Here is a 9,557-nt window from a genome sequence, read left to right as displayed (position 1 = left end):
AAAAAGAAAATATGACTCGAAGCCCTTAAAAGCCCATTAAATAACTCAAATCATTTGGATGAAATTGGGCTAAGATAAATGAGCCCATTGACTTTATGATCTTGCTTCCAAACTAAACAAAGAGATGTAGAATCATCTATCTCATAGATAGATGATAGATGATAGATTACATTACATCAAAAAACCAAATACGATGACAAAAAGGTACATTTGCATAGAAGTTATCAACGCTTCAAAATGCAAGTGCTTAGAAGAAAATCTCTGAGACTCTGATCCATTATATTTCCATTTAAGTGAATCTGAGAAGCAAGTCCTGGAATCATTTTACAAGTACAGGGTAGGGTAATCATGAAACCTCTCAAGCAAGATAATATTGAAGAAGGTAACAAAAACAAACATATCATAAAACTCCATTTTATATTATGTAACAGCTGATTCAGCTTCTATAATTAATCACAGGGTTATGATGTAGCCTGAAAATACTCATCACACAACTCTCATGTTCCATTTTACGTACCCAAACACATCAAGACTCATAAAAACCTTTACTATATAGCAAAGAAACAAAAGTCGAGTAGATAAAACAAAGTGATTTATCTTATTATGGCGTTAAGAGAGATGATAATAGATGAGAGTGATGACATAGAGAGCTACAGTGATCAATCTCTTTGTCTAGATAAAGCCAAGGAGCTTCTTGCTCTCATCAAGCTACCCACGGGATTGTTGCCATTGAAGGATATGACAGAAGTTGGGTACAACAAAACGAAAGGGTTTGTGTGGATGAGGATGAGAAGCAAGATTGAGCATACATTCCGTGAAATAGGTCGCAAAGTGTTATATGACACGGAGATAACTGCGTTTGTTGAGGACCGTCGTATGAGGAGACTTACCGGAGTCAAAAGCAAGGAGCTCATGATCTGGGTTCCTGTGAACGATATCTTTATCAAAGAAAAAGATCCTGAGAAGATCACCTTTGCTAATACCACCGGCCTGTCACGAACATTTAAAGTTTCAGCATTTCAATGTGAGGGTTGATAAATCAGAAGAAAAGAGGAGTAACCAGACTTCCTTGATGTCAGCAACCAATAAAGAACAGAAGTTGTTCCATACTCAATAAGAGACAGTTTAATTAAATATCATAAGGACACGCCTTTCTTACAGTGAATTGCTTATGGATCATCACAGTAAATGAATAAGTTTTGAAATTCATGCCTTGAAGTATAACAGTGACTCAGTGAGTGTCCAATCAAAATATGGTGGAAGCTGTATGTTATATTCTCTATCTACAAGACAATATACATATAATTTCATAAAAATAAGGAAAGATACGACTAAACCTAAACAATCAGATGAATCAAACAAACAACAGAAATGATTGACTAAAGATCTGAACTTAAAACTAATTGAGATGCAAAGATTAAATATAAAGAAAGAAATGTTAGCTTCAAACAGCTTGCACCATCCTAGAATTCTAGCTAAGGAAAAAACTTGGAAATCTATCAACTTAGCCAAAGAAGACATAATGCATATGCACCTTTTCTTAAGTTTTTTACATAACATACGTCAGTAAATACTCACATCTGGGAAAATATCTATGAAATGAGATAATGTATAGAGTTAGATTACCAAGTTCAATGCTTTGCTGGGTAGGGAAGCCAGAACCCAAAATCGGGGTCTCTTGCGAAGGGAACCAAAAAGAATCGTGAAGAAACTGCCAGCTGAAGCTCTCAGTATGTCTCTGGTGTATCAAGATCCTTTTACCAAACCACTAAATCTTTAAAAGTGGTAATGGTAAATAATCACGGTGGTGAATCTAATTTCTCCAACCCATCACCCGCTTCACTATTACTGCCATACTTTGACCTCCAAGCACCAAGAGTCTTAAAATCCCACACAACTTCTGAGATCTCATCCTGAGGTAAGCTTAGACCCTTCTGTTTTATTGACCTATGCAACTCACAGAAGAATTTAGGGTCTTGTAGCTTGATGTACTCCTGCAAAACTTGCTCATGATTTGGGATCCAATTCCTGGGGAATGGAGTATAATCACAGGATGGAATCAAAGACATGCGAGAAAATTGAACTCCTTCTATAGCATCGACAAGTCCCATTCTCAGAAGATCAGAGTATTCAGGTGCAGAATTATTGCTGCTCTCGCTTAATGGATGGCTAAGATCTCGTGAGGCTATGCTGTACACTTTGGCACGAGATTTAAGTCTATATCTTGCAGCGTACAATTTAGCCAAAGAGCTTCTAATTACATAAGCACAGAATCCAACAGCCTTCTTGCGATTATCTGCATATTTGTACCAATCAGCCATTGTTTCAAGAAACTTATTCATCTGAGAGTTACTATGAGACTGGCTTGAATAAAGCATTGGGTTACAAGGTAAAGGCTCTGGATCTTTGTCACCTTTAACAAAAGCAAGCCGCCTAAATTGGCGGATACATTGTTCTAAACTAGCAGACACAGACAGCAAAGTTCCCACACCCTTTTTGCTCACAATGCTGCCTCCGCTTCCTGTATAACGGAGAGTAGGGTAAATAACTCTTCGGCAAATTATGTGGTCAAGAAACTGAATACCCCTGCTTATATGTTCAATCTCTAACTTCGAATTATCCAATCTCAATCCGAAAACACCATCGCAAAAATCAATTATGTCCTTCCGGATCTTTACTGCATCCTCTCTAGGACCTCTAATGCCAATCAGAAAATGGCCTCCATACCTAATGTAATCCATTTTCCTAGTTTTCTCCTTCCCACTAGATGGAACAAACTCCGGCCAGGCTGGGTTATGGCAACCATCTTCAATAGACTCCTTCCATATTGAATCATCTTTACAAGGTCTAAAATACTCAACTATCTTCTCTTCCATAAAACGATCCAACTCATTAAGACATACATTAGCAAGCAAAGGACTCAATATGCCAGAATAGCCATAAGAAGGCACCTTTGCAGCTTCCTTAGGAGCAAAACTGTAGAAAGTCCTCAACCAATAAGGATCCGGTTTCGGCTCATCATCACTCAAAATCTTCTTTTTCGTCTTGTTTCTCTTTTCACGTTCGATCCTCCTTTTCTCCCCCAATCCATTGACATTGCCATTTTTCTCAACAACCCTTTTTAACACTCTGTTATCAGACAATCTCAAAGAAGATTCAATCAAGCCGAGAACTTTCCTATCCTTGACAACCTTTCGAAGACAATTCATCACTACATCAACATCCACATGATCCAACATTTCACTAACATCACCTTTCATAAACCACAAGTACCCAGCAAAATTACTTCTGATAGTTCTAATCACAGTATGTGGATTTCTACCTGGTCTAAACCCATGACACTTACTCGAAAACCTAGCTTCAAAGAAAGGCTCAAGAATCATCAATAGAACCTCATGAACCACCCGATCCTGAAAAATCGGTTCTTCCGACTCAATTATCCTTCTTACCTTCCCTTTCGACAGACCCTCTCCACCATTCGTCGATACTTTATCCTTTGGGCTCCTCACGTACTGGTTCATCTTGTCGTTCCACCGGAATTTGCCACCGGAACGTGTAACGGCGTTTTGGAGTGAGAGAAGCGAACGGAGGGCATTGGCATGAATAGCATTGCGCGGTGGGAATGTTCCGGTGACGTGAGCACAAGTTCGTTGATAAGCTAAGACCCATAAATCGAATTTGGAGAGAAAACCAGTGAGGTTGGAAAAAGTAGCAGAAGGAGGAGAAGAGAATGATTTGACCCAGAGGGAGAGACAGATATCGACGGGATCTTGCTTGAGTAGTGAATACGGGTCTTGGGTCAAAGAAGCTTCTCGTGATTCGGGTTTGCGATGATTTGGGAAGATTGAAAGGGAAGAGATTGGTTTGTAGAAGGAGTTGCAGTGAAAGTGTTCGACGATATTCCTCACCCAAGTGAAAGGGTATGTCAATCTTCTCATTCTCTACACTGGATGAGTAAAAAAAGGCAGATGCGTGAATAAGTTTTGTATTAAAATAGTTTCTAATTTAGCCCCAGTATTTTGCTATTATTAGGAATCGAGGCTTAGGTTTTGGAAATTAACTAATGCACCTACATAAGCCTAAATTATGCAAGTTTTTGTAACAATTTTTTATGTTTATGAAAGTAAAAGATTTAATTAGTAAATGGATGAAAACAAAATCATGTAGTAACCCATTCGTAATTAGATAATGTTTGACGGGAGAAAAGAAAAACAAGAAGAGGAAAGAAATCGGAAGCTTGTGTTTGGTCGGTCAATGCTTGTTCTAAAGAAGCTGCCGTAAGATTTCAGAGAAGACTTCTCTGCGTTGTCTGCGAAACACTTTGTTTTCCTTCTTCTTTTAGCTGTGAACAAAATCTCATCTTATTCTCCGGTCATTATTAGATCGGCGGCAGACAGAAACCGAACCCAAAAGCCGATCTTTAATTAGACGGAGGATCTGAGCATGTCGAATTCTCTACCATATTCAGTTAAAGATATTCATTACGACAATGCCAAGTTCAGACATCGATCTCCTTTGAAGGTTAGATCTTGATCTGTTATATGGGTTATGTCCAAGTTTTCTCCTTTGTCACACGTTTAGCTGGATTTGATGTCACTAGTTCTTGTATCTGGTTCAGCTTTTTGCTTGAGATGAATCGCTTGGTGTCCAAATTGACCTTGGATTTACGAAATTTTTTACGTTTTCGTGAAAGCATTGATGTGATAAACACAGGAGAATTTCTAGCGTAGCTCTTAATTTGCAAACTCAGTTCTTTGAATCTAGTAATGGATGACTTGAAGCTTCTGGTTGTATGTGTATGAAATGTGATTTAGATTTTCTCTTTGTTGCTCTTCTTTTGACACTTTTTTGTGTTCTAGGTTTTTTCTCAAAGCTTGCTTACTCTTAGTACAAAACGCAACTACGCCAGCTGTAGCACAGGGAAGTTCCTAATATTAATACTGTTCTTTGGAGTAGCATGTCTAATGCTTATGAGTAAGAGTCCGAATGAATCTGTTCTTAATGAAAAAGGAAAGGTCACTTTTGTTGGGGGACTTAGGCTAGGGAGGCTTTTGAGAAAGCCACCTAGGCTTCCACCTCGTTTATCACCTGACGAAGGACAAGTAAGAGGTAGTTCCACAAATGGCTCTACGGTTTCAAATTACGACCCAAAATGGGCAGCCAGGCAGCAAAGTGTGAAGGAGGCTTTTGACCATGCATGGTCTGGCTATAGAAAGTACGCCATGGGTTATGACGAGCTTATGCCTATAAGCCAGAAAGGTGTGGATGGCTTAGGAGGACTGGGTGCCACTGTTGTGGATGCTCTTGATACAGCCATGATAATGGGTCTTGATAATATCGTCTCTGAAGCAGGATCATGGGTTGAGACTCATCTCTTGGAGAGAATCATTCAAAAGGGTCAAGTTAATTTGTTTGAAACTACGATACGTGTCTTGGGTGGGCTTCTAAGTGCATACCATCTGAGTGGAGGAGAGCAGGGTACGATGAACATGACCCATAATGGACCGAAACCAGTTATCTATCTAAATATTGCTAAGGATTTGGCTGACCGTCTACTTTCAGCTTTTACCTCCAGCCCTACTCCAGTTCCCTTTTGTGATGTGATATTGCATGAATCGACCGCTCATCCAGCTCCAGGAGGAGCGAGCAGTACAGCAGAAGTTGCCTCTGTACAGCTGGAATTTAACTACCTCAGTGCTATTTCTGGTGATCCAAAGTATAGTACAGAAGCCATGAAGGTCTTAGCTCATATAAAAAATCTACCAAAGACAGAAGGTCTTGTTCCAATCTACATCAGGTAATTAGTTTTTGCTCTTTCAACTATAAATACCATGTTAGTACTAATTCTTTCCTTGCTTTCCCGGGCTCTTTTGATCTGACATGTTGTTTCTACTTGGTGCAGCCCTCAAACAGGTGACTTTGTTGGTGAGAATATCAGGTTGGGATCTCGTGGTGATAGCTACTATGAGTATTTAATTAAGGTGTGGCTTCAGCAAGGAGCCAAGTTGAACAGTAATTTCACATATTTGCATGATATGTACATTGAAGCAATGAAAGGAGTCAGGCATTTGCTTGTGCGCAATTCAATTCCAAAAGGTCTGGTCTTTGTAGGGGAGTTACCTTACGGGTCTAAGGGAGAATTCAGTCCCAAAATGGATCATCTGGTAAGTGTCACTAGCTACTTGGTACTGAATATAACAGTCAACCCCATTTCATAGTATTACGCTATTGTCATTCGCTGAGAGATGCTGAGAGATGCCACGACGTTTGTTGTTCTTGACTTTTGATTTGTTCAATTGCTTTTTCTCGCTAGGTATGCTTCTTGCCTGGTACTCTTGCTCTCGGTGCTACCAAGGGCCTCACAAAGGAACAAGCCCTGAAGGAAAATCTTTTATCCTTTGAGGACCTAGAAAATCTGAAACTTGCGGAAGATTTAGCAAAAACATGCTTTGAGATGTATGAAGTAACTGCCACTGGCCTTGCTCCAGAAATTGCTTACTTTCACACAAAGGTAAGTTTTGCGTGTACCTTTTTCCAAAACAATTCATCGTTGCTCTTCTTGTTTTATGTTAAGTCTTCGATTTTAATAAAGCAGGATTACTCTGAGGATGGTCTTGATGGTGGGAATAAGAGTTCAATGTATGCAAATGACATAATCATAAAGCCCGCTGATCGACATAATCTACTGCGCCCCGAAACTGTTGAATCACTCTTTGTCCTCTATCGTATCACAAAAGATACAAAGTATGAAAACTATTCATCCCATATTCCCTCACAAATCTGAGTTCTTGAGGATTATTCTACTCTTAAAGCCTAACACATTTCTAAAATTGCAGATACCGAGATCAAGGTTGGCAAATCTTTGAAGCATTTGAGAAGTACACGAAGGTGAAATCAGGTGGATACACATCATTGGATGATGTAACAGAAGTGCCTCCTCATAGGAGAGATAAGATGGAGACATTTTTCCTTGGTGAAACATTGAAGTACTTATACTTGCTCTTTGGAGATGACTCAGTGATACCATTGGATAAGTTTGTTTTCAACACTGAAGCTCATCCATTGCCAATAAGAAACACCTGAAGGATTAGTTTTGGAGACTGTTCCAGACATCAATGCAAACACACACATATACAAACTGAAGAGAGGGTATGGAGAAATAGATGTATAGTACAGTGCCAATTGGAGAAGAGGTTATTAGTTCGTTGAGGAAAAAAAGTTTTAACTTTCAATGTAAGATGAGCTTCAGCATCCAAATTATAATTTAACTCAAAAAAGTTTTTGTTTGTAATACTAGGTTTCTTGAGACTAATATTCTTCCTTTTCTTTGAGCTCTCACTTGGCAAATTGTAATCAGATACCATGGAGATGAATTATGGTTTTAGTTTTTTATACATTACATTTACACTGCATAATAAGATAATTTGGTCCTTCTAGCTCTTTCTGATCCGACTCATAAACCTTGAACTTTGAGATCATTTGGTCCTCTTTGCTCTTTGTAATCCGCAAGGTGTTACATAGAACACAATAATCGATCAAATATGTATAAAGACCAAATTAGATGCATACACATACACAGAATATATTTTTGTAAATCTCCAAATTCATAACTTGAGAAAAGGCGACAAGATCATGTATAAGTTACACACTCAAGTTTAGTAGTCAACAAAAAAGATTAGAGACACAAAGAGACATCAATAACCACAAAACTGAAACCACAAGAACCCTCAGTAACTGAATATGACACCATTGAGATAAGGCCGAGCACAAGGGAAAGGGGTTCAACAAAAGTGGTTGCAACTGACTAGCTCAATCAAGCCTTTGCTTTTCCTGCCTGGATAGATTGTAGCCTTTGTTGCAACTTCATTATCTGCAGAAAATTTAGATTCCATGAATTGAAACCATAGGATCATATTATCACCAGTATAAGCCAAGAAAGTTAAGAAACAAGTTTCATTTGTGTCCATGGATCCTTATTCTCCCAAAACAGCAAATTCTCAGATGGCGCTAAGGCCAGTAGGTCACTCAACGAAACGATGAGATAACAAAGTTCAAGTATTTACATTCAGGGCATGCTTAAACTGACAAATATAACCTATCTACAAAAGTATCTTTTTAGAGCTTAGTAAAGTGAGTATCAATGTTTGGACTATTATTAGTGTAGCAGTGCTAGTATAACTGCTTCAATGCACTCAAAGAAGTATTATAATGCATGAGAGGTAGATGTCTTACCGTTTCTCTCTTGTTGTTTTGTTTTTCTTCCATATCTTGAAGAATTGCATCAAGCCGTTTCCTGCAAAGGATACAACAATATGATTGAGGTCACACACTTGATCAACATCTCACATAGTTGTTATCTAGCTAAAAATGAAAACATATTTTTTTACACAAGTGCTACACTGCATATTCTAACAGCACGAGAAAGCATGATTTTTCAATACCCATCATCTTAGCTACTAATATCATGTATCAAGAGCATTCACTACTAGCCTAGAATCCAAAGGTTCTTTATAGTCAACTACTAAACCAATGTTCAAAACTGGATTTCTCAATGAACTGCATTTGCTTCAATCATAGTAAAAGAAAGAAACTCACAATTCAGCAGAGATGTACTCAATTCGTTTACGAACATTTGCATTTGCTTCAGCCAAATCCTGTTTCACTAGCACCGGACCAATCAATTTGTAAACGTTTGCATCTTCTTCCAACAAATCCAACTCCTGTAGATACAAGACAGACACATAAAATGATTAAAAAGCCAAGCAATAATCTTAAAAAAAACTCCTCTTTTCAATTCCAGAAATCAGAAATATTCACCATTGAAGTAGCCACAAAACCAGATTAAAACAGAGAGACATAGACACATATACCTTAAGCACGAGCTCATTCTCACCGAGTTGGATCGTATACTTCTTCCTCAGCTGGTGATTCTTACCGATATCTGCAAAACGAATCTAAACTTAGAAACCAAAAAATGATTTCACGTCTCTCGAATCTTCATCAGAGTAAAGTAGGGTTTCCCGCCTCCAGAGGAAAAACAATATGCTTCTAAATCTACGGAACTTGCCTTTCTGAATTTTGCCGAGATCATTGGCTTTGTTTTCTAGGTCTTTCTGCAAATCTCGAACAGCCGTCGATGAACTCATCTTCGTCGCCGTCGTCTTCTCTCTTCTTATTTCTCACTCCGGTGGTTTATTAAAAAAACTCGCAGATCCACCAAGGTGAGCAACAAAACTCCGTTCAAGTCCCCATGTTTTAGTAAGGCCAAAAGCCCGTGAAATTAAATTGGACTTTTTAACGGCCCAATATGCTTTTTTTTGTTCTATTATCAAAACCAATGAAAGAAGCCTAGTTTACATTATACAACTAGGCATGGACTTTCGGTTAACCGTTCGGTTATCGGTCGAGTCAATTTGGTTTCGGTTCTTTCGGTTTATAAATTTAGTATCCATTCGGTTATTTTGCTTAGGATATTTTCGGATATTTCGGTTATTTTTGAGTATTTTCGGATATTTTTGGATATATTTCGGTTATTTTCGAGTATTTTTACTATTTTT

At 38.3% G+C, this 9,557-nt stretch overlaps 4 protein-coding genes across 5 annotated transcripts; 2 read left to right on the top strand and 2 right to left on the bottom strand.

Annotated features, from left to right (window-relative positions):
• Positions 1-400: 400 nt before the first annotated feature.
• LOC110224758 (uncharacterized mitochondrial protein ymf11) lies at positions 401-3,953 on the bottom strand. Its single transcript, XM_021011704.1, has one exon. It carries the CDS (start codon positions 3,936-3,938, stop codon positions 1,800-1,802), a length of 2,139 nt encoding a protein of 712 aa, XP_020867363.1. The 5' UTR covers positions 3,939-3,953; the 3' UTR covers positions 401-1,799.
• LOC9329657 lies at positions 585-1,209 on the top strand. Its single transcript, XM_021011714.1, is given in 2 exon segments — positions 585-945; positions 947-1,209. Coding segments are annotated over 2 exon segments (513 nt in total). The 5' UTR covers positions 585-603; the 3' UTR covers positions 1,118-1,209.
• Positions 3,954-4,181: 228 nt separating the features above from the next.
• LOC9326907 (mannosyl-oligosaccharide 1,2-alpha-mannosidase MNS3) lies at positions 4,182-7,436 on the top strand. 2 transcript variants are annotated; one of them, XM_021011705.1, is made up of 7 exons: positions 4,182-4,277; positions 4,383-4,521; positions 4,860-5,797; positions 5,903-6,164; positions 6,314-6,511; positions 6,596-6,744; positions 6,837-7,401. In XM_021011705.1, exons 2-7 carry the CDS (start codon positions 4,444-4,446, stop codon positions 7,081-7,083), a joined length of 1,872 nt encoding a protein of 623 aa, XP_020867364.1. In that variant the 5' UTR covers positions 4,182-4,277; positions 4,383-4,443; the 3' UTR covers positions 7,084-7,401. The 2 variants fall into 2 exon arrangements, with proteins under 2 accessions (XP_020867364.1, XP_002893595.1); XM_002893549.2 differs by having other exon boundaries at positions 4,183-4,521; positions 6,837-7,436.
• Positions 7,437-7,542: 106 nt separating this feature from the next.
• Positions 7,543-9,286, bottom strand: LOC9329656 (prefoldin subunit 6). The gene is made up of 5 exons (XM_002890798.2): positions 9,068-9,286; positions 8,871-8,941; positions 8,596-8,720; positions 8,233-8,293; positions 7,543-7,870 (listed from the first exon to the last, which is right to left on the bottom strand). Exons 1-5 carry the CDS (start codon positions 9,144-9,146, stop codon positions 7,814-7,816), a joined length of 393 nt encoding a protein of 130 aa, XP_002890844.1. The 5' UTR covers positions 9,147-9,286; the 3' UTR covers positions 7,543-7,813.
• Positions 9,287-9,557: the final 271 nt, after the last annotated feature.

The sequence above is a fragment of the Arabidopsis lyrata genome (assembly GCF_000004255.2).
Source record: "Arabidopsis lyrata subsp. lyrata unplaced genomic scaffold ARALYscaffold_1, whole genome shotgun sequence".
Taxonomy (NCBI): domain Eukaryota; kingdom Viridiplantae; phylum Streptophyta; class Magnoliopsida; order Brassicales; family Brassicaceae; genus Arabidopsis; species Arabidopsis lyrata.
The sequence above is the reverse complement of the archived record's forward strand: the minus strand, read 5'-3'. Positions and strand labels throughout refer to the sequence as shown.

What these genes read in the sequence shown, in the direction of transcription:
- LOC110224758 (XM_021011704.1), bottom strand. Translation starts at nt 3,938, where the DNA reads ATGAGAAGATTGACATACCCTTTCACTTGGGTGAGGAATATCGTCGAA.
- LOC9329656 (XM_002890798.2), bottom strand. Translation starts at nt 9,146, where the DNA reads ATGAGTTCATCGACGGCTGTTCGAGATTTGCAGAAAGACCTAGAAAAC. An exon ending in TCTCGGCAAAATTCAGAAAG is followed by an intron (nt 8,942 to 9,067) that starts GCAAGTTCCGTA and finishes TTCGTTTTGCAG; the next exon opens with ATATCGGTAAGAATCACCAG. An exon ending in AAAACAACAAGAGAGAAACG is followed by an intron (nt 7,871 to 8,232) that starts GTAAGACATCTA and finishes AATTTTCTGCAG; the next exon opens with ATAATGAAGTTGCAACAAAG.
- LOC9326907 (XM_002893549.2), top strand. Translation starts at nt 4,444, where the DNA reads ATGTCGAATTCTCTACCATATTCAGTTAAAGATATTCATTACGACAAT. An exon ending in GACATCGATCTCCTTTGAAG is followed by an intron (nt 4,522 to 4,859) that starts GTTAGATCTTGA and finishes TTTGTGTTCTAG; the next exon opens with GTTTTTTCTCAAAGCTTGCT. An exon ending in GTCCCAAAATGGATCATCTG is followed by an intron (nt 6,165 to 6,313) that starts GTAAGTGTCACT and finishes TTTTCTCGCTAG; the next exon opens with GTATGCTTCTTGCCTGGTAC.